The 25,083-nt window shown below is 43.2% G+C and overlaps 1 protein-coding gene across 1 annotated transcript in view; it reads right to left on the bottom strand.

Moving 5' to 3' along the window:
• Window positions 1-966: 966 nt before the first annotated feature.
• LOC143276141 (uncharacterized) overlaps window positions 967-25,083 on the bottom strand; it is a 40,652-nt gene continuing 16,535 nt past the window's right edge. Inside the window, exons 3-4 of the mRNA XM_076580557.1 lie at window positions 4,923-5,039; window positions 967-1,867 (exon numbers count right to left, since the gene is read on the bottom strand). Coding sequence (XP_076436672.1) covers window positions 1,752-1,867; window positions 4,923-5,039 — 233 coding nt within the window. The 3' untranslated portion in view covers window positions 967-1,751. The remainder of the gene's footprint in view (window positions 1,868-4,922; window positions 5,040-25,083) is intronic.

Genomic DNA, 25,083 nt, shown 5'->3' with positions numbered 1-25,083 from the left:
ATGTAAAACGATCGTGTGCCAAAAACTGCGAAACAGATAAGTATAAAACCCAGCCTTGAGACCGATGAATGTTGGAATGTGTGCGTGTGCGTGCGGGCGCTTTGTGTGTGTGTGTGTGTGTGTGTGTGTGTGTGCTTTTTCCCCATTCAGGTTTCCTTCAAATATTACACTCGGAAAATCTTCCAGTTGTTGCATGTTTTTAGAGATAATCCAGGTTCTCCGCGCATGGCAACGTGAGCAAGCGGAAATTGAACGTTTTTCGGTGCACAACGTCGCTACCACCGGATATTAAGGACGGAGACCAGACACATGTAAATTTAGAGTTTCTCTTAAAATTAGCTATGAAAGTTAGTGCGTGATATCCGGCTAAGAAGGATGTGTACGACATTTGAAAAAGGTGTTAAGGTGTGTGTGTGTGTGTGGGAGGGGGGGGGGGAGGGAAAGAGAGAGCGTGTGTACGTGGTAGTATGCACACACATTCGTCAGCACATGCCCCCACTATCGCACTATCACATACACGCGAATGCACATATGCACACCCAGACATTACACACATGGATGCATCTGCGCAAGCACATACACAGGCACGTAAGGGACACACACACACACACACACACACACACACACACACATAAAGGCAGACATAAATACAGACGCATGTACGCATTCACACACGTGACAATGCACATACACACGTACACACACAAGCGCACGCACACATCAAAAAGATATAAAAGTACATGTGCGCGCCCCAGTGCACACACACACACACACACGCACACACACACACACACAAGACAACACCCATTATGATCTTTCAAATGTCCTAGTGAGTCTGACTGGCTGGGTGCTTGAATATGTGTCTGTAGTTCAGTCTGTCTGTCTGTCTGTCTGTGTCAATCCATCTCCTTTCACATACCATCCCACTTAACTCTTTTCTGACACATGAACTCAGAGAAGGGTGATTGCACAACTTCATTTATTTCTTTGTTGTTGTTGTTTTTTTGTTTTTTTAAATATCTCAATCATCAGAAGAAAACACTCGTGACCAAAGCCAAGAAACCACGGAAGTTTTCAAGAAAACCATCAGAGACCCAAGCGCCTTCTTCTTTTCTTTTTCTTTTCACACTCCAATCGTTTCATAAGAGGTCTTCATTGGTCACAGGCGATTCTTAAAAAACAACAACACGATGATGTTACATCAAAGTATATGCTTAGTTTTCTCGATTTTCGGTTGTTTTCCTACATTGGTATTCTGCTTCTCGATTATATCAGTCTGTGTTATCTTTTTTTCAAACAAAAATCTTCTCGTTCACTTTTGCCAACCTGTACACATAAGAAGCTGTTTTTTTTGTTGTTGTTGCTTAAAAAAAATCTCTAAGAATATTGAATGTCTATCTGATTTTCTGATCGTTCGAAATTCAAATGCTTTGCAAAAGCAGACACTTTCTGGAATGTATGTGGGTGAGGATCAGTACCATTTTGAGTGAAACAAAAGAGAAGAACTTGTTGAAATGTTTTATACACAAAAAGATGGAAAATGAAAAGAAGAGGAATTTGTGATCACTACTTTCTTAGTAGTTCCAACCCTCAATCTCCCTATTAATTCATTTATTGCAACACCTACTCTTGTATGTATTTTGTTATATATTTACTACTTTTTAATTCCACCTACTGATTTATTTATTTATTCATTCATTGACATCTATTGACGATTCTTCCAATGACCGACTCAACAGCGGAAGCGGAAGTTATTTTCCGAACCGAAGGCTGGGCATGCGCATGCTGGACTCCACTTGTCGGTCTCTCAAACCGGAGAGCAAGGCTGCCAAGTTGTTGACCAGCATTCTCTGCTCATGGCGCTTCTCTGTAAACAGAATAGAATAGAACAGAATAGAACAGAGTTGGAAATAGGTATGATGCATGACACGACAAGAAGGAACGAAATGAATAACAGGTATTTAATTCTACACCATGATTTTGCTAAGAATCGGGAATGTATGTTCACACACACACACACACACACACACACACACACACACATATATATATATATATATATATATATATATATATATATATATATATAAAGAACCCACGGCAATAAAAGGGTTGCCCTTAGCAAGTTTCTATAGAAAAAATCCTCGTTAATAGGAAATTAAATAAAAATGAAGTCAGAAAAAAAAATGGTGGCGCTCTCATTGAACAGACGCGCTCTCCCTGGGGAGAGCAGCCCGAATTTCACACAAAGAAATCCGTTGTGACAAAGAGAACTATACAATATATTTGGACTTCGAAATCGGAGTTTTAAGATGTGTACGGGAATAAAGCCAAATCTGAAGTACTCTGTCAATGACACAAATTAAAAAAATTGCCTGCCAATGAGAAGAAAAGAAGAAGAAGAAGAAGAAGAAGACAGCCATGCTGCACTAATGTCACCACCAGCAATCAACAGTCACTTATTCGCCAACACCCGAAGCCTCTTCAGACAAGGTCCACGCCGGGACATGACGAGACACCTCAACAGGAACCATCGCCGCACAGAACAATGCAACAGACCCTGTTTCTCCAGAGCAGTCAGAGATAGGAACGTACTCCCCACAGTAGTAGCCCACAGACCCAATTGATAGGTGCTTTCATTGTGAGGGCACGAAACTACCTGTCACAACTGTTTTTTTTGTGTTTTTTTTTGTTTTTACTTTTGTTTTTTGCCCCCTCAACGCCTGTTGCAGCAGACAATCAGGACTCCACCCTAAGAACTCCAGAAGAACAGCCAGGACTTCACTCACCCCTCTTCAAACAACCAGGACGTCCCCCTTGGAACGCCAGAAGAACTGTCAGGACTTTTAACCTCTATGGACAGCCAGGACATACTCCCTGGAACGTCAGATGATCAGTCAGGACTTCAAACCTCTACAGACAGCCATGACTTCTCCCTTTGTAACGCCAGAAGAACAGCCAGTACTTCATCCATTTTCAGACAGCCAGGACACACCTTGGAGCACCAGAAGGACAGACAGACACTCAACTACCCCGAACGATGAAACCTTCACAACAAATATCCAGGCACTAAAAACTGGACCTTAAGAACCTAAGTCAGTACGTTGTAAAATCCAACTCTAACGAATGGTGAGTGCTGAAAGAAGAAGGAGAAAAGCGGATACTGCTGAAACAAGAAGAAGATGAGTGGCGACTGCTGAAAGAAGAAGAAGAGTGGAGACTGCTGAAGGAAAAAGGAGAAGAGTGGGGACTGCTGAAAGAAGGAGGAGAAGAGTGGAGACTGCTGAAAGAAGGAGGAGAAAATCGGACACTGCTGGAATAAGGAGGAGAAGGAGAAGAGTAGAGACTACTGAAAGGAGGAGAAGAGTGGAGACTACGGAAAGGAGAAGGAGAAGAGTGGAGACTGCTGAAAGAAGGAGGAGAAGGAGAAAAGTGGAGACTGCTGAAAGAAGGAGGAGAAGAAGAGTGGAGACTTCTGAAAGAAGGAGGAGAAAGAGAAGAGTGGAGACTGGTGAAAGAAGGAGGAGAAGGAGGAGAATGGATACTGTTGAAAGGAGGAGGAGAAGAGTAGAGACTGCTGAAAGGAGAAGGAGAAGATTGGAGAATGCTGAAAAAAGGAGAAGGAGAAGAGTGGAGACTGCTGAAAGAAGGAGGAGAAGCAGAAAAGTGGATACTGCTGAAAGAAGGAGGAGAAGAAGAAAAGTGGAGACTGCTGAAAGGAGGAGAAGAAGGAGAAGAATGGATACTGCTGAAAGGAGGAGGAGAAGGAGAAAAGTGGAGACTGCTGAAAGGAGGAGAAGAAGGAGAAGAATGGATACTGCTGAAAGGAGGAGGAGAAGAAGAAAAGTGGAGACTGCTGAAAGGAGGAGAAGAAGGAGAAGAATGGATACTGCTGAAAGGAGGAGGAGAAGGAGAAAAGTGGAGACTGCTGAAAGGAGGAGAAGAAGGAGAAGAGTGGAGACTGCTGAAAGGAGGAGGAGAAGGAGAAGAGTGGAGACTGCTGAAAGGAGGAGGAGAATAATGGAGACTCCTGAAAGAAGGAGGAGAAGAAGAGCGGAGACTGCTGAAAGAAGGAGGAGAAGAGTGGAGACTGCTGAAAGAAGGAGGAGAAGAGTGGAGACTGCTGAAAGAAGGAGGAGAAGGAGAAGAGTGGAGACTGCTGAAAGAAGGAGGAGAAGAAGAGTGGAGACTGCTGAAAGAAGGAGGAGAAGAATGGAGACTCCTGAAAGAAGGAGGAGAAGGAGAAGAGTGGAGACTGCTGAAAGAAGGAGGAGAAGGAGAAGAGTGGAGACTGCTGAAAGAAGGAGGAGAAGGAGAAGAGTGGAGACTGCTGAAAGAAGGAGGAGAAGAAGAGTGGAGACTGCTGAAAGAAGGAGAAGAAGAGTAGAGACTGCTGAAAGAAGGAGGAGAAGAGTAGAGACTGCTGAAAGAAGGAGGAGAAGAAGAGTGGAGACTGCTGAAAGAAGGAGAAGAAGAGTGGAGACTGCTGAAAGAAGGAGGAGAAGAGTAGAGACTGCTGAAAGAAGGAGGAGAAGAGTAGAGACTGCTGAAAGAAGGAGGAGAAGAAGAGTGGAGACTGCTGAAAGAAGGAGGAGAAGAGTAGAGACTGCTGAAAGAAGGAGGAGAAGAGTAGAGACTGCTGAAAGAAGGAGGAGAAGAAGAGTAGAGACTGCTGAAAGAAGGAGGAGAAGAAGAGTGGAGACTGCTGAAAGAAGGAGGAGAAGAGTAGAGACTGCTGAAAGAAGGAGGAGAAGAAGAGTGGAGACTGCTGAAAGAAGGAGGAGAAGAGTAGAGACTGCTGAAAGAAGAAGAACAACAACAATAACAAAGAGAACAAGAAGTAAAATGGGGATTGCTGAAAGAAGAAGAAGAAGAAAGATCGGAGAGGGGGAGGAGAGTGGAGGGGGCGTGGCGCCACTCACCCTGGTGGGCGGGGCGTCTGGCGTGACGGGTGAAGGCAGGGCCGGCGAGGGAGGTGGACGAGGCAGGCTCCGGCAGCTGGCGGAAGCGGAGATGCTTCAGCAGCAGTTTGCTGATGTCTGTATCACACACACACACACACACACACACACACACACACACACACACACACGCACGTGCGCGCGCGCACACACACACATACATACACGCACACTCACACATGCGTACGCAAATACACACACACACACACACACACACACATACACACACACACATGCGTAGAAACACACACACACAGGCACGCACACACACGTACACACACACACACACACACACACACACACACACACATACGTACACAAGCACACACACAAAAAGGTCGAACGAGATCATTTTGCTTGCCCATGCGCGGAATGCTGCCATTTTTCATACTGTGCATACATATGTACCTTTCTTCGACTTTTTAATTAAAAAAAAATTATTGTTGCCAAACAGTACAATCCTAAACACCGAAAACCACCATCGAACATTATCACTTAGCCTACAACTACATAAACGTCATGCGGTGATCATTGATGGACACCGTGGACACAAACAAAATCTCTATATATGTTCTTTTTTTGTTTTTGTTTTAATTTTTAAAAATATCTTGTTCTTTTTTTCTTTTTTCTTTTTTTTTTTTGGGGGGGGGGGGGGGGGGGGGGGGGGGTTGAGAAGCTGAAGATTGCTTCCCGCCCCCCTCCCCTCCCCACTGCAGAGTAGTAACCATATAATGGCAAACATTTTTGTGTGTGTGTGTGTGTGTGTGTGTGTGTGTGTGTGTGTGTGTGTGTGTAAATTGCGTATTGTTCGTATTTTTGTTTTATTTGTTTGTTTGTTTTTAGTTTTGATTTGCATGTGCGTGTATTTTTATGTACGTATTTAAAAACACCCCCCCCCCAAAAAAAAAAAAAAACAAAAACAACAACCCCAAAACAATAAAAAACAAAAACAAAACAAAAACAACAAAAAACAAAACAAAAACAAACAAACAAAAAACCCACCACAATTTCTTATCATAGAAAAAAAAAATCTATGCAATCATTCATCATCTGGCTTCCACCACACAGCTTTTCCTCCGTATGGGCGAGGCCTTTGAATCTGCCGTGCGCCACTTTGTAGCGTCATGGCCAACGCATGAAACAGCACTTTGAAGGGAAGGAGAAAAAAACAACAAGGCGGTGCTTCAAATGGCTTCTTGTGTCGGTGGACCCACGAACATTGGACATCTTTTTCCCCCCTCTTCTTCTTCTTCTTCCTCCCCCTCCTCTTCCTTCTCCTTCCTTTTTCTTTATCTTTTCCTCTCTTTTTTTCCTCTGTGTCCGTGGGCTGCAACCCCTTTGATTACTAGTATTTATCAGTGGGCTTTTACGTGTACGGCCGTTTTTACTCCGCCGTTTAGGCAGCGTTGCTCCGTTTTCGGAGGTCTCGTGTAAGATGAAAGCAGGGGGAACTCAATAAAAATCAGTGTTGCTGCGTAGCAGCTGGAGATGTGATTTTCGCGTACAACATATCATTGTTGCTGGTTCTGACACTAGTAGTTTATGACAGCATATGAAAAACAGACCACATCACTGCCATGTGGTGCTTCCATTTGTTGTAAGTTGTGTTCGGAGAAACAAAATCAGAAGTAAGAAATCAACAGTGCTTCCGTGTGGAAGCCCGTGTTCATATATTTTAGAGTATCCAGATGAGGAAGTGGGGTTGGGCTGGACCCACCCTGCGTAGAGGACAGGCCCACATTCCATGCCACGCCTTGGACTGGAACCCACAGGGCAAGCGGAAAAGGGGACGACCAGTCACCACCTGGAGAAGAACTCTACAGGCAGAACTCAAGTCCACCAACATGACCTGGGGGTGAAGTCAAGAGAACAGCCCAAGACACAGCGAGATGGAGATCTGCAGTGCGGGCCCTGTGTTCCGACCGGAACGAAGAGGATGAAGTCATGTAAGTCAAAGGTGGGCGCACTATTAATTTTGACCTTAAAAAAAACACACCATAATTTGATAAATGGGGTACGAGAGGGAGGTGGGGATGGAAGGGGTGGGGTGGAGGGATGGGACCAAAGATTGGGTGGTTAAAAGGAGGGGGTGGAGGGGGGTGTGGGAGGGTAGTGAGCGATTGGGGATAGGGGAGGAGGTTGAAGAGGTTGTGTGAAAAGAGTCAGGTATAAGTCACACGAAAGCGGGATCAAAGTCTGTATGAAATCTCAGAGATAAATTAGTCCATTAAATGAATGGATAACAAACACGTCTGGATGGCTGTGAATTTGAACCACTGAAGTTTCACAGGTGCAAATTAGTGAAATATATTCTCAGAATAATCCTGGTCAACCAGTAACCACGTCTTTGACAACTTGACCCGCATCCCTTAATCATGAGTCACTGAAGTCGGTACATACCTGTCTGCAGATCAAATAAGCAAAATAAACAGAAACTAAACAAAACAGAACAAAACAACAACCAAAACCATCTTAACAATCGATGCTTATTTTTTCTCCTTTGTTTTTTGTCAAAACATTCTGAACAAATCACGTGACTTACCAAATCTTGGAAATCCAGATCCAAACTTTAAAGCGAACTCCAAGCAGCCTTAAGAAGGAAAATGAATAGGAATAAAAACAAACAAACAAACAAACAAAAGTAAAACCAAAGAAACACAAAAATAAATGTGTCCAATAACAACTCCCTTTACTGCGTATCAGTTTTCCGATGAGGTCAGTTTTCGTGTGAGTGGTCAGACATGAACTTTATTGTTACCAACCTCCATTTCACAAAAGTAATGGTGCTGGATTTAGTTTTGTTTCGAAATGTTAACGGGTGGTGTGTGTATGTGTGTGTGTGTGTGTGGCGAGGAGGGGCGTGGGGGAGGGGAGGGTAGTGAGCGATTGGGGATAGGGGAGGAAGCTGAGGAGGTTATGTGAAAAGAGTTAGGTGTAAGCCACACGAAAGCGGGATCAGCTACAGGTGCCAAGATTAAGATAAATGATTTAGTCATAAATTTCCTTTCTGTTTATTTTAAAAATGGTCCTTCTGATTCAAACTCAAACTGGCTTCTGAATTTAGTAAAAGAAAATGAACAATGGGTTGTCGGTGGAGACTTTAACGCTCATGCTCCCTTTTGGGAAAATAATTGTCAGTCGGTCATTAATTCTCGTCTCGTTGAAAATCTAGTAGAGTCCTCTCTATATCTTTTAAATGATGGCAGTATAACAAGAATTCCTGATGTATCAAGCCACAAGGCTACATCAATTGATTTGACACTTGTTACATCAGACTTAGCAACAGTTAGTACCTGGGTTGTAGAAGATGATGCACTAGGCAGTGATCATTTACCAATTATTCTTAAACTTCATAAAAAATCTAAAACTAACGATGTAAGTAATGATGCAATACCAATGTTCCACTCCGAACAGGCTGATTGGGGAAACTATCAATCCTTACTTTCAAGCCAAAACTTAGATAAAATTGAGGATTTAGACGTTGATATATTTTATGAAAACATTACTAAAACAATCATTGATGCAGCTGAATTATCAATTCCAAAAAGAACACCCACCAGAAAAGGAAAGCATAGTGGTAATATTTGGTGGAATCAAGCGTGTGCACAGGCTGTTGAACTTAAAAAGAAGACTTTCAAACAATGGTTAAAGGATAGTAAGGAATTAAAATATAAGCTTTTTATTAATCATATTTTTATCACAATAATAAGTTAGCCTCATCAATATTGGAGAAAATTATATTGATGAGGCTAACTTATTATTGTGATAAAAATATAATTATTCTGATTGCACAGGCCGGATTCAGAAAGGGCAGATTTACTTTAGATCACCTAGTAAAACTAACAAAAACATAAAACAACAGTTTTCAAAGAGAAAGAGTGTTTTGGACACGTTCTTTGTACAAAAAGCTTATGACTGCATTTGGCATGCCAGATTACTGTTTAAGCTACAGAACATTGGGTTAAGTGGCAATGTATGCAGGTATATATTTTGACAGAAGGAAGCATCATCACTAAAGTTGGGCAATCATTGTCATCTTCAAGATCAATTAACATGGGTATTCCGTAAGGCTATATAATTTCCCCACTTCTGTTCAGCATAATGTTATATGATTTGCCAAAATAATTGCCTAAATCTATAAATCTCGCCCAATACGCTGATGATGTAGCAGTTTGGATGAACGTAACTTTGCGAAAGAAAACGGGCTTGCGTTATACCAATCACATTAACAATTTATATCAATCAGAACTTGACAAATTAAACATTTATATGAAAGATAATGGATTACAGTTTTCAACTGAAAATACACTCATGATACTTTTTAATAATGGTGCTGAATCAAGAAAGCTAGCATCGGCAAACTATGTAATTAGAGCAAATGCTACAGAAATTTCTGTCAAAATTGAGATTAATATACGGTCTGACAAACTTTTTTCGAAAGTAGCGAAACAGAACAGAAATCTAGAAAGTATTTCTACATACGTGTCAGATACTATTAATCAATCAAATGTTGATCCACAAAATGTTGCTCCGATTATGAGCACTTCGCCAGTTCCGTTATGGGAATTAACGGGAGCAGCTTTTGACATTCAATATTGTGACATTAAGAAAGATGAAAATCCCAGTATACTAGCTTCTCGAGTCAAACCACACTTGTCTGAAACATACCCCCACCACTAAAAATATATTCAGACGGTTCTGTTTTAGAGAATCAGTTTGCTAGTTCTGGATATGCAATTCCTGCTTTGAAAATTGAACAGTCATATCATATTGGAAAGGGCTTCTTTTACAGCTGAATTAATTGCCGTTCTTATGGCATTAACATATCTAATTGTTAAACTTGATTAATGTATTATTTTGTGTCGATTCCAAATCAGTTCTGCAGTCTATCAAATCAGGTTGTACGAACATTAATTATGACATCATTTTTGAAATAAGATTTTTGATTCACTGTATTCAAATGAGAGGAACTAATTGAAATGTGGTGGATTCCTTCACACGCTTTTCTCTAATGAACGTGCAGATCATCTTGCAAAGCTTGGAGCTAAAAACGCTTTAAATACAATTGAACTTCCTCATCGTTTATCATCATCTGAAATGTGTAATATTGTTGAAAGAAATATGCAAAATTCCTTTTTGTCTTTAGAAGTTAACACTTCTGCCTTATTAAATGCTAAAAGAACTGGCAGGGCTGTTAAGAGCATGGCATTTAGGTTGTTACTAAATGCCTCATACACAAAATATTGTGAAAATATTGAATGCATTTGCAAGGGACGTTTAACGGTAGAGCACGTTTTAACCAGCTGTTTAGTAATGAAACCTTTTTTGCCTCCAGAAATTACGGAACACGTGTTACCAGTTTTGGAAAAAGTTATATATTTCAAACTGTTCTTTATTAAAGTTAGCTAGTTATGTGTTTGAATAGTCCAGTTGGTTGTTCATTGTAGGTCCCCACATGAACCTCTTTTCAAATAATAATCTACAGAAGTAGTGCATACAATGTTTGATTATTGATTAATTTTTTGTCCTAATTCCGCTCTCCCCGTCCCGCCTCACACACACACTACCAATATTATGTTTTTTCTTTCTCCAATCACTGACTCCATTTTACATTTTGTACTCTATCTTTTCCACATTCTGTTCTCTCTCTCTCTCTCTTCCTTTCTTAGTCCCCTCCCCCTTGCTCCCCTCCTTCCCTCCACCTCAACCGCCCCCCTTTTCTTTCGAATATACAGAAATGTCTATTTCTAATTAATAATAACAATCATCATTATGATAGAAAAGATAATCTAAATAATAATAATAATAATATTTATTTTCAGTCTAATATCATCATCTTAGATGAACAGACTATAAATAAATAAACGAATAAACGAAAAGCGGGATCAAAGTCTGTATGAAGTCTCAGAGATAAATTAGTCCATTAAATGAATGGATAACAAACACGTCTGGATGGCTGTGAATTTGAACCACTGAAGTTTCACAGGGACAAATTAGTGAAATATATTCTCAGAATAATCCTGGTCAACCAGTAACCACGTCTTTGACAACTTGACCCGCATCCCTTAATCATGAGTCACTGAAGTCGGTACATACCTGTCTGCAGATCAAATAAGTAAAATAAACTGAAACTAAACAAAACAGATCAAAACAACCACCAAAGCCATCTCAACAACTGATGTTTATTTCCCCCCCCCCCCCCTTTTTTTTTTGGTCAAAATATTCTGGACAAATCACAACTTACCAAATCTTGGAAATCCAGATCCAAACTTTAAAGTGAACTCCAAGCAGCCTTAAGAAGGAAAATAAATAGGAATAAAAATAAAAAAACAAAACAAAACAAACAAAAAAAAGTAAAACCAAAGAAACACAAAAATAAATGTGTCCAATAACAACTCCCTTTACTGCGTATCAGTTTTCCGACGAGGTCAGTTTTCGTGTGAGTGGTCAGACATGAACTTTATTGTTACCAACCTGTATTTCACAAAAGTAATGGTGCTGGATTTTTTTTGGTTTCTAAATGTTGAACGGGTGGTGTGTGTGTTTGTGTGTGTGGAGGGGTGTGTGTGTGTGGGGGGGGGGGGGGGGGGGGGGGGGGGGGGGGTACAATCGATTGTCGGTACAATCTTATTGTGATGTCAATCCTTGGTGTGATGTCAGTACAATCTGTGGTGTGATGTCAGTGCAATCTGTGGTGTGATGTCAGTACAATCTGTGGTGTGATGTCAGTGCAATCCATGGTGTGATGTCAGTACAATCCGTGGTGTGATGTCAGTACAATCGGTGGTGTGATGTCAGTATGTCAGGTTCCTGGAGTGTGTGGACCTGGAGCAGCAGCAGCAGCAGCAGTCTCTGCAGGACGAGCGTGGAGAGCTTAAGGTCATCATCAAGTTCTTCATCTGCGCTGAGCAGTCGCCGGATGTTGTGGTGGAGGCCATTAACAAAGGTGAGTGTGTACCATTGCTGTTCAGAACGCTGGTCGTTTAATCAAAGATACAGGATTATCAGTTGTCAGGTCAGGGGCATGCATAGCCCTTGCTACTGGTACCATGTAACCAAGTACTACCTGCCGCATGTGAAGTCTCCCAACGACGGACCAGGTGGAGGAGGAAACCTTTCCAAACGGCTGTAAAGGCGGAAGAGAATGACTAAAGGGCAGGGGGAGCTCTTTTCCTTGGCTGGAAGTCCTCCTTGGAGACGGAACTCCGAAGAAAAAACCTGCACCTGCTGAGGCCGTCCTACACGTGGCAGTATCTGCACCTGTGGGACTGTGAGAGTCGGTAGGCGAGAGAGTGGGGAAGGGACTGCACAACTCCTCTTCACTAAAAAAGTCACCTGTGCTGGTCAGGCAACCAGGCTAATGTCGGAACGACGAGCTAGCCCTTCAACACCCAGCTTTCCTAAGCCCCGCGGCGATGGAGAAGTGGTAGCGGGGACACGCAGAGGATGCTGCTGGCCGTTCCTTGTAACGACTCTGCACGCAGGTGGCTGTAGGGTGATGGTCGTCCGCCGTAGACTGGGGCAGATGCGGCGCCTGTATCCTCCCACAGTGTCAGAGCAGCCCTTTTAAGGGACAGCACTGCTCTCTCCACATGGGGAAGGGGAGATAAAGGGATCCCTAAACAAAGCCTGCCTCGCCTAGTACCTAGTAGGAAACCGCACCTACTTGGACATCCAACAATAACGGTCGAAAACAACAGAAGAAAAGAACCAGGAGTCATGCCCTGACTCTGGGTGCCTGGAATGTTCGCACCCTGGGTGCCTGGAATGTTCGCACCCTTTTGGACAGAGACGACAGACCAGACAGACGCACAGCGCTCATTGCTAGAATGCTTGATCGCTACCAGGTGGACATAGCAGCTCTGAGCGAAACCAGGTTTGCCAGTGAAACCCATCTGCAGGAAGTTGGAGGGGGCTACACCTTCTATTGCACTGGGAAGCCAGACAGCACCCCAAGAACCTCAGGCGTGTGCTTTGCCGTACGAACCAAACTTGCACGACAGCTTGACAGCATGCCACGTGGGATAAACGATAGGCTGATGACCCTGCGTCTGAAGCTGTCCGAGGATCGCTTCTCCACAGTCATTAGCCGCTATGCCCCGACGATGACCAACTCTGAGACATCAAAGAAGCTTTCTACGAGGAGCTCAGCCGCACCATTTCAGTGGTAGACAGAAATGACAGGCTGATCATCATTGGGGATTTCAATGCCCGCGTCGGCGTGGATTTCTCCTCGTGGCCAAAAGTCCTAGGATAGCACGGCACTGGCAAGTGCAACTCCAACGGACTGCTTTTGCTCTCGCTCTGCGCGCAGCATGGACTGACCATCACCAACACCCTCTTCCAAAAGCAGACAAGTACAAAAACACATGGATGAACCCCCGCTCCAAGCAATGGCACATGCTGGACTATGTGACTGTCCGGCAGTGGGACAGAGGTGATGTTTCCATTACACGCTGCATGAGAGGAGCAGTCTGTTGGTCAAACCATCGCCTGGTACGCAGCAAGCTGAACATGAGACTTGCATGCAAGCTCCAATCAGCCAGGCAGAACCCCCCTAGGAAGCTGAACATCCACCACCTACCACCAAGGACGTGCTACAGCAGCAAATCCAAGCAGCTCTCCAAGAAATTCTTGTATCAACTGATGTAGAAGAGGTATGGAGCACCTTTAGAGATGCTGAGTACACAGCAGCAGCTGACACACTCGGCTTTGTACAGAGGAGCCACAAAGACTGGTTTTGACGAGAACAACTCTGGAATCTCCAAGCTCCTGAACACACTGCATTTACGGCATCAGGATCACATTTCCGATAAAGACTGCCAGAGGAAGAAGGACCAGTTCTTGCAAACCAAGCAACTCGTACAGAAGAGGTTGCGTGAGATGAAGAAAACCTGGTGGGAGAGAAAAAAAGAGCTTCAGTCCGCTGCTGATGCTCACGACATGAAGACCTTCCATGATGGTCTCCGAGCTGTGTATGGGCCGAGAGTCACAGGATGAACCCCTGTCCGAGCCTTGGACCAGATCACCCTCCTGACAGACAAAGACATCCTTGCCCGCTGGGCAGAGCACTTCAACACCCTCCTCAACAGGGACTCGTCCGTATCTGACGAGGTAATTGCAGCCCTCCCACAGCTACCAGTCAATGACTCGCTAGCTGCCCCTCCCACCAAAGCCGAGACCCGGAAGGCCGTGAGGCTGACAACGTCAGGAAAAGCACCAGGAGCGGATGGAATACAGGCTGACATCTACAAGTATGGAGGCGAGGTGCTGACAGACAAGCTGACCGCCCTCTTCCAGTCTATCTGGGAGAGTGGGGAGGTCCCCCAGGATTTCAAAGATGCTTCTATTGTCCACATTTACAAATGGTAGGGAGACAAAACATCCTGCGATAACCACCGTGGAATCTCTCTCCTCTGCATCGCCGGCAAGATCTTCACCCGCATCATACTGAACAGACTGGTTGACCATGTCTCCAACACAGTCATCCCTGAAGCACAGTGCGGCTTCCGCTCAGGCAGGGGAACATGTGACATGGTGTTTGCCATACGCCACATGCAAGAGAAATGCCGTGAGCAGAACAAGGATCTCCACGTGGTCTTTGTAGACCTAAGGCCTTCGACACGGTGAACCGCCGTGGTCTGTAGGAGATCCACCTAAAGTTCAGCTGCCCAGAGAACCTAATCCAGCTGATTGCGTCATTCCACGATGGCATGCAGGCGAGAGCACAGGAAAATACTGACATGTCGGATCCGTTCCCTGTGGTAAATGGAGTGAAGCAGGGCTGCGTCCTGGCACCCACACTGTTCTACATTCTCTTCTCTGCCATGCTGATTGATGCCTTCCAAGACTGTGACCGGGGCATCTACATTCAGTTTCGCACAGATGGCAAACCTTTCAACTTGCGGCGACTCCACGCCAGGTCCAGGGTGTTAGAGGCACTGTTGAGAAAGTTCCTCTTCGCTGATGACTGCACGCTTGCTGCACACACCCATGAGTACATGCAGTTCATTATGGACAGGTTCTCAACCTCCTTCAGGCGCACTGGACTCACCATCAGCCTCAGCAAGACCGAGTCCATGTACCAACCAGCTAGCTCACAGAACGCCAGTGCCTCCCCTCCACCTGCAATCAAGATCGATGACACAGAGATCAAGTCAGTCGACAAGTTTCGCTACCTGGGCAGCGCCCTATGCAGCAACGGAGCCCTTGATGCAGAAGTGTCGCTGCGCATCGCCAAGGCCAGCTCCGCCTTTGGCAGACTCAACAACAGGCTGTGAAACAACAAAGGCATCCGGCTCAACACCAAAATCAAAACCTACAAAGCTGTTGTGCTGACCACCTTGTACTGCTATGAAACATGGACAACGTATCGCCGTCACATTCAACAACTTGAGCAGTTTCACCAGAGATGCCAAAGGGGGCGGTGGGCAGGGGGGGCGGGGTGAGGGGGGTGCGCGAATGCATGCACATGTGTGTGAGCGCAGGTGTGTTTTTAATTTTTGTAGTTCATTAAAACGGAGAGGGGTTTGGACTATGTGAGCATGCATGCATGCATGCGTGTGTGTACGTGTATGTGTATTTTATTTAAAAAAAATTCATTCAGGGAGGAGAGGGAAAAAAACTCAAAATGATGGGAAAAAAGATTGTAATGTGACAATTTTTTTTCCTTTGTCACCAATTTCACGTGTTGGAATGCCTGTGGAAACTTCTTTTCATCGCTTAAAACACCCAACGAATACGCTCAGTCGACTTTGAACATTTTCTGTTAGTTATGAAAAGCATGTGTTGCAATCGTATTTTCTCCCTGCTCCAACACCATTTGTCAAATGGTTTACTTTTCTTATGATTCATGATTCTTGTATGTACGCTTTATCAAACATGATGGGGTCGTTCAAATTGAAAAACCCTGTGTCCAGAATGGACTGAATAACATACACAATTATAGCCGTTCGATCTGAATCATGTTTTATCTGACATACACTATGATAACAGCAAAGAAATGAATGAATTAAGGAAACGTAATAAAATGACACAAAATTTAAACAGAAGAAACAAGATACCGATAAATAAAATTATATTCCTTGACTGATCACACCAAACATCAAAACATCTTCTGCCCCTTTCTGTTTTCCATTTGGACCCACGAGTGCATTCTTCGAACCCTGTATGTTTATAAGACATCATCTTTGCAGGGCCCACTACAGAGATCAACAGTTCAAGCACAATGCCGAAATGACTTAAGTCATTTTGAACGCACTTCAATAAACAAAACAAAAACCGAAAACCAAAAAGACACAACTCCAGTAATATCAAAGGCATCATCTTTAACGGACCCACTACACAGATCAACAGTTCAAGCACAATACTGAATTAACTTTACAGCCATTCTGAACGCAAGGAACGTGCAATTAACGCACACACACACACACACAGACACACACGCATGCACATACGCACGCACACACACACACACGCACACGCACGCACGCACACAAACACACACACAAAACCGCTTTGAAATGCGATCCAAATTTATTTGTAAATTCTATCAATGATTATCATTCTATGTGTTTAACTATACTTCTGTCTCGAACAGTTATCACAAACTTTTTTTTCCCTAATGAAAACGATGTTTACTAAATAACTCAACGAACCAGCTTGCCCGCTTGCTTTTCACCATTAATGTATATATCATTATCTAATATTTTACTCGCTGCATCCTAAACTAGTAACCGACAAATAAAACAAGGTGAAAGATCTAATCTTATAATCTAGAAAGATACTTGTAATGTTTCGGATGAGACGATAAACTCGTATCACTTTGCAGAGCCCCCCCCCCCCCCCACACGCCCCCCCTCCCATCCCCCCCCCCCCCCCCCCGAAATGAGAGAGAGAGAGAGAGAGAGAGAGAGAGAGAGAAAGGAAAAGAATATGTGGCGCTCTACTCTGGCGACACGCTTTCCACAGGGAGAGCAGCCTGTTGGGGCGGACAATGCAAAGCAATGCGAAAATATCAAAGTGACAACAAATGTACGATGATATTGGGAAACATAACTGGGAACAACAAAGTGTTTGAAACGTAACATTTAATAAACAATACAAGTCATAAGCAAATTTTCGGCACAATGGTCTCTTTTGATTCAAAACCTTCGCTGAAAGTAATGCGTGTTCAAAATGGCATCCCTTTTCAAACTGGCAGTTTAGATCTGGAAAATTATTGAGGTCTGGAGATTGAAGTCAAGCAAACAAATGACAATCGTGAGCAAGTGAAACAATGTTTACTAATCAACATCATGACAGCCACATTCATTAGGCCTATCCTATCGCCATCATCGTCATATCATCATTATCATCACAATCACCCTCAACCCAGTCGAGACAGCGTTCATGGCAGGTTAACGGGGAGACGATACCTAGGGCTAAGTTAATTACTTTTATTTTCACCGTCATTAACAACAGCAGCAGAAACATCAGAGGAAACAGTGGCAACAAAACAGCAGCAGCAACAACATCAGCATCAGTTAGGCTTAATACACAACATAACATCACTCGTACAGAATGCTTTAAAAAAAAATTAAAAAAAGGATGAAGAAGAAAGAAAATGCATCAATAACGTGAACGTCAGCGAAGGCACGACCAACTGATAATGGAGAGGTTAGCTTTGACGAAACATCCACTTTCGGGCAGTGTTTACAGTGTCATGTTCCAAAGCGCGAGCACACACTGCTTCGCTTAAAATTGTTCACACTGGTCTCTTGAACTGAAGTCACCTTTCATCGTCATTTCTGTCCACGACATGACCGTTTGCAGATTGCACCCACGTGATAATGATTCCATTTCGGTATTAATGTCTCCCTGTCTGCGACATACCGTTCGGAGATTGCTCTGAGTGATAATGGTTCCAGTTCCGTTTGAGTGTTTTTCGTGCACTGCGGTGTGTGTGTGTGTGTGTGTGTGTGTGTGTGTGTGTGTGTGTGTGTGTGTTGCTGGATGTCAATGACTCCAAAGAGATAAAAGGCAGCTGTCAATGCAAGTGTCAGCCACTCACACATCATTTGTGGCTGCTTCGAGCATGTTAAGATTCAGTTCTGACGTATGATTTACTTCTTTTTTTTCTCTCTCCCTTTTTCCCTTTTTCTGGCTGAGTCGGCTTCTGTTGTCATTGTTATTTTTCTTGTGGCTGTTGTGGTTGTAGTTGTAGTATTCAGGTGCTTGCTGGTTCAGTTTTGAAGTAAATTTGTCTGCTGCATCTGCTACATCTATGGCAAGAACAATAACAGTGGAATAAAGTACATAGTCTACCTCCTCCTCTTTATAGTAACAATAATAATGCTACTACTATCACAACAACAGCTACTACTACTGCTACTACTAATCATCATCATCCAAATAACGATGAGGGGAAAAAACAATGATGATGATGATAATATAGTACTGTTTCCGATCATTCTGAAGCGATCACAGAACGTGTGTGTGTGTGTGTGTGTGTGTGTGTGTGTGTCTGTGTCTGTGTGTGTGTCTGTGGGTGTTTCTCTTTTCATGTGCTTCTGCACAACTGCATGCACAGTGTTGTATATTGTATAGTGTCACGATTTATTCATTCATTGTTTTATAGGTGTGAGCACATTGAAGACTGAGCGCCTTTATGCTTAGTTATATGATGATGATGATGATGAGGATGATGATGATCATCAGAATTATTGTAGTAGTAGTAGTAGTAGTAGTAAGTAGTAGTAGCCAGTAGTAACTGTGTGGTGATGTTCATGGTCATCATTCCAACGAGAACAGTCAGGAATCACAATTTTGTTCACATGACTTCACACAGTAGCTTACAGCAGTTTCCTGTGCATGTTGCTGTAACCGTACTGTTTTCTGAGCGATATTGGCACTGACTGATCACGTCAACCATCAAGTTTATTTGATTTCCCCTGTGCCAGCCCTTCCCCTAAGATTCCCTCGTGAAAGAGTTGCCTTCAAAGTAATCCTGGTAGTTTTTAAAACCATGAAAATTGAAACGTATCAGGTAATTGAGAGTAATGAGTGAGAGAAAACCGCTCATGCATTAGGACCAGGCTGATACGTCTTTGCGTTGATTACAGGCGGGCTGAACAGCAAGGATGCTTACAAAGTGCCGAGAATCCAGGAACGTTTTGACGTACTCATAAGAGCACAGTTTTCTTCGACGCTAGATCTTGCAAGTGTGTGTCATCACAGCCACGGGCCCTCAAGACCAGCAGAAGACAACCTTCATGTCTCCATTTGGGTTGTTTAAGTACATCAGAATGCGGTCAAGTTGTCTGGCACACATGCCACGTTTCAGAGTCTCTTGAATTCAGTCATGTATGACTTTCTTTTCAGTTTCCTCCTGGTGTATACCTACCTGGAAGACTTCTGGTGACCAGTTCCCCAAAACATGAATTTCAAGAACACCTCCAACTCCTTGAAAGGGTTCTGAGGGAGACTGGAAAGACTGGGTTAAAGAACAATTTGAAGAAGTGTCAGGTTCTGCGACATCTAGTTTTTTTTTTGTTTTTTTTTTCTAACCTTCGGTTTGGTTTTGTGCAGGTGTTCCATGTGAGCTGCCTATTTTAGGGTGCTGTAACACTTTATCAAAACCACACAAAGTGGTCGTGCTAGTGGTATGAAGAGAGAGAGAGAGTGCGCACCTGTCCTGTACCTGCGATTCTTTATCTCTCTGATCCAACCTACTCCTTCCAACACCTTTCTAACTCTTGTAAACCACAAGCATGAACTTGGAGACAGTCCGAAAGAGCCTTTGAAATGCCGCCAGATTCAGCAGTGGATATTGCTGTTTTCTTTCTTATATATTTCTTTTACTTTACCTATATATCAAATGCTAATATTTCTACTTTTAAATGTGAGAATGAAACTGCAACACCATCCTCTTAGTTGTCTCCATCATTGTAAATTTGAGGTAGCACCGATATGCATTTTGTAGGCTACATAATCATGTACACAGTCTACTTTAACAACATGTCTATGAATGTCTAATTTAATATGTCTGTGAATGTCTAATTTAATCTTCTTCTTCTCCTTCTTCTTCACGCCTAACCACGTGAAGACCCATTGGGGCGCCACAATGGAGAACTATTCACCAGATTCCTCCAGCTCAATCGGTTGAGTGTCATGACTTGTGTTTCTGCAAATGGTCTGAGAGATACACTGTGAATATCATTACAATGTTCACTCTCCACGTGAAGGAACGATTAGTATCAAAACGTGCCCTTTACAGTCCCCGTGAGAGCAAACGACGGCAAGTCGGATTTCCCATTCTCTTTCAGACTGTTGTTTTTCATACTGGGATTGAGCCAGACTTGCAAGGATTTTATTTCTACCGTAAATAAGGTTGTGATTTTCCGCTCGGCTAGGAAAACGAATGTAAGGTCTTGAAATAACTCCATCGGCCAATGTTTCCATCATTCGCTGAACTTCCTGAGACGTGCACGCCCCATGTAGCTGCTGCAAATCGCCGATGCTCTTTTAATGGCCGTGCCGCCTTTGTCGCTGTACGTCGCCGCAGATGACGCATGAAACGATACACGCAAGGCAAGCCGAGCTGCCTCACAGCCATCACCAGCCCTTCCTTTCCCTAATGCACGATGTCTGTCACTTCTGTCCACCCCCTTGCACCAAACAGCAGGAGGTGGTCGTCAGTATTCAAGACTGTAACAAAGTAATATTATCGGCTGCGGTTCAACGACTCCGCTGCGATGGTCACCCAGCGTGCTTGGAACGGAGAAGGGGAGAAGTCTAATTAACCCAGTTTCCTCCCGAGCCACTTCTTTGCTCAGCCACCCGGAGAAGAATCGACCACAAACGGATTCAGCGCCTTTGCAAAGCTTGACAGGCAGAGGGACAGAAGCCTGATTACTCCATTTTCCACTTCAGTCCCTTGTTTGACAACCCGCTTGCGTCAACTGGACACAATGGCTCGCCATCGAGACCCGATTTCCGCAAAGCCCCCTGTTTCATCTGACGACAAATACAAAGTGAATGGGGCAGAAAAACAACATCACTGGAAACACAACAGGCTCTCTCCCTATACCTGCCCGTGTTTCTGTTTGTCTTTTCTCTGTGTGGCTGTCTTTCTGTCTTTGTGCCTGGGTCTCCGTGTCTGTCTGTCTGTCTGTCTCCAATGCTCACTGTCTCTCCAACAAGTCGGAGGGTTATGTCAGACGAACTGTTCGCCATGCTGTTTTACAGGTGCTTTTCCAGCAGCAATTGCATTGTATTGTGTGACTTTTTATCACAACATATTTCTGTGTATGTAAATCGGGCTGCTCTTCTCAAAGAGAGCTCTGGCTCAGTGCAGCGCCACCCATTTATATATATATAATTTTGTCTGGGAGTGTATTTGTTAACTATGAAACTGTCCTTTTTCTCTATAAAATTTCCAGGGACAATCGTTTTGTTGCCGTGGGTTCTTTTACGTGCGCTGTTTGTGTACTGCACACGAGGTCTCAGTTTATAGTCTCATCCGAAATCCACCGCTCACTCGGTCATGGCCCTGTTACTCCATGTATTAGCGATGTTTTTTACACTCTTTTGAAAATCAAACCTTTATGCACTTTCTCTCTTTTTTTGCAAGGAATTCATTTTTTTAATTATTTGAATGTATACTGTTATTTTGTAAGTAGGTCAAATGTATATGAATCGGGTATCTATCCATGTATCTGCTTTCGTAATAATGTGTGCAAATAGTTCCATTTGTAACCCAACATTTCAGATACTAGCCATCACTGTTCACAGTTAAGCGCTTTGATTTGTCTCTGCACAAGATTCAGCGCTATATGAATACCATTATTACCATTATTATGATTATTGTCGTTATCATTATTACTATTATTATTATTATTATTAGCCAGCTTTCATCGGTATTACGGCCCTGTTTCTGTCTGTCAGTCTTTCTGATCAGTGTCCACGAACTCATTCGTCTTGCAAATTATCGCGGACTCTTGCGACATTCCGCGTTTGTGTGAATTGGGTGACACACTCCAGAGCAAGTTCTTGACGGCTGTTTTGATGAAGACTATCTGTTGAGTGAGACTGATGTTGTTCCATATGGATCTTAGACCTTGTGACGGAGGACATGTTCGGTTTTGAATTATCCAGCGGCTGTAATTAACAATAATCGTTCATTCGTAGTTTTGTTTCCCATTTTAGTGGGTATTTTTGTGTTGCTCTTGGGACATGTAAATGCCCGCAAGTGACCGATTCATTGGTGACGTTTGCTCGTTCATGATTTCATGATTCTCCACTTCAGTGCCATATGGCGAATGTAACTGGCAGACGATATAATCTATTTCATATGGAGTAATAGACATTGATATATTGTATCCATCTGTGGAGTGCTGCATTATATTTCAAAATTTGCTCTCGTATTTTTCAATGTGGAGCTGTACGCGATTATGTGTTATTGTGTGTGTGTGTGTGTGTGTGTGTGTGTGTGTGTGTGTGTGTGTGTGTGTTATTTCATGGGATACGTTTAAAGCTCACTATATGAGGAGTATACGCCATGTAAGTATTATTATCATGATAATGGTAATTATTATCATTATTATTATTGTCATAACATCATCATGATCATCATTATTTCAAATTGCATACTATTAGATCGTGTTCGATTGCAGTGTTTTGTAGTGTATTGTATATTGAATTGTCAACTCTGGATGTCATCAGATCAACGTGCTGTTAAAAACTGCCAGAACCCCGCTCACCCCCGCCCCACCCCCCAAAAAAAATCCACTGAAATATCGATAAAAAAATAGGGCTTTCCTTTAACAGAGATGGACCAAAGCAGCAGCAACAGCATAACCACCAAGAACAACAACACAAAAAACACCAAATCAATAACAACAACAGCAGCAACGACAACAACAACAAAAACAATATAGACGCTTTCCTGAACGTGTCAGCGTTCGGTTCACGATGCCATGCTTATCTAACCCATTAAACACGCACGCTCGCTTCAGTAACTTGCTGCTGTCACTTTCAACTTCGTGGCCAACGACCCGAGCAGGACACAACACACGGTAGCAAATGACCGTGCTCAGAGACTGGAGAGTTCAGGGGAGATTTATCAGTACAGATGAATTTTAGAAGGGAACAAATAAAAGGGGTGGGTGGCGGCGGTGGGGGGTGGGGGTTAGGGGGGGGGGGAAGGGGGTGGAGATGCGGGGAGGGATGGAGATGCGGGGAGGGTGGAGCGGTGGAGGTGGGGACGGGGCTGGGGGCGGGTAGGGCCTCTGTTTGCAAACCCTGTAACGCGAACAATACCAGTAGAAAGATAGGCGAGAAAAAGCGATTTCCAAAGAGCACCCTACCAGCCACATCCAAACAACTAACATCAAAAGAAAAAAAAAGTGTTCGCAAGATATGGGACGTGAACAGAAGTCAATAAGACGGGACAAAGGAGAAAACAGAACAATCTTATTTTTTTCTTTCTTTCTTTTTTAAATCGAGATTCCCAAACATCAACACCACCCCCGCCAACTCACCCCCCTGCCGCCCCCAACCCCTCAATACCCCCCCAGACTCCACCCCCCCCCAATCCCACCCCCCACCCCCCGCAAAAAAAAAAAAAAAAAAAAAAAAAATATATATATATATATGGGACGTGAACAGTACTCAATACGAGGGGGGCACAGTAGAAAAAACAAAACAAAAAAACACCAAAAAAAAAAAAAAAAAAAAAAAAGTAACAACAACAAAAAACACACAAGAAATCGAGATTCCCAAACAGCAACACCACACCCGCAAATTACCCCACCCCCTGACCCCCACCAGAACAGGAAAAAAACCCACCACCACCAACAACAAAAAAAAGCGAAACAAACAAACAAACAAAAACCCGAAAAAGCACGCAAAGAGCAAAAAGCGCGACTGACTGAGTGACAAGCACTCTCACGTGGACAGAGCGTGGTTCTCAGCTCATGCATGACGCTCAGTGAGCCGTCACCTGCCCAACACGGGTTTTCTCTTTCCCGCCAGCCGCTCGGGTCAATGTGAAGCCTCGGGGACCCCCCTCTGCGGAGGCCTCTCCAGCTTTTTTTTTTTTTTTTTTTTTTTTTTTTTTTTCGGTTCCGGACGATTGGTGAGTACTTTTGGACAGTGTGTGTGTGTGTGTGTGTGTGTGTGTGAGGGTCGGGGGTAACGAAAGATGAATCGCTCTCTGAGCTGTCAGGGAGGTGGTGGTGGGTGGTGGGGCATGGATGGATGGATGGATGAGTGTGTGGCTGTGGTGCTGATGGTGGTAGTGTGCCGCGTTTAATTTTTTGTTTGTTGTTTGTTTGTGTGTGTGTGTGTGTGTGTGTGTGTGTGAGGGGGGAAGGGAGGGAGGAGTGAGATGGTGTCATTGGTAACACGTTCGCTGCTGCCACACAAGGCAGAAGACTTCCTCCCCAAAGTCAGTTCCAGAAATCTGAACTCTTGTTCCGGAATTCCCTGATGGTTATCATATCTCCGAGTGTAGTTAATCATAATATGGTATAAGAAAGAAAAAAATCGGTAAAAAAACACAACATATATCTAATCTCCTAGTGTGGTACATCATAATAAAAGAAAGAATAAAAGCCAGTAAAAACAAACCAAAATATATCCAATCTCCTAGCATAGTTATTGATTATAATAGAAAAGAAAAAAATCCAACTGATAAAATAAAACTGGTTGCTCACAGCCAAGGCATAATTTGCTCATTACCAAAAAGCTATGTCAATATCAAAATAATTACTCTGCAAAGTACGTTTTTATTTATCTATTCTTTTTTTATGTCTTTTTATATATCTACTAATACATTTATTTATTCAATCATTTAATAGGCATTTAATGAAGACATGGCTTCATTGTAGATTTTTTCTTACTTCTACATTGTACCTAAGTATGGAATGGATCGTTCATGAAATATTTGATCACTACTGTCACTTAAAAAGCAGACACTATACAGATGACACACAGTACAGCAACGACGCGTGACACGCCTCACTCTTTTCGACACTGGTTATTGATACATGGAAGCATCAAGGACAAGTGTACCAATTCATGGATTTCGTTCATGGACATTTCTGCAGCTTTCAATATGTTTTAAAGTCATCCATTTTCA

The sequence above is a fragment of the Babylonia areolata genome, chromosome 31 (assembly GCF_041734735.1).
Source record: "Babylonia areolata isolate BAREFJ2019XMU chromosome 31, ASM4173473v1, whole genome shotgun sequence".
Lineage (NCBI taxonomy): Eukaryota > Metazoa > Mollusca > Gastropoda > Neogastropoda > Buccinidae > Babylonia > Babylonia areolata.
Note: the sequence above shows the minus strand (reverse complement) of the source record. Positions and strands in the feature narration are given on the sequence as shown.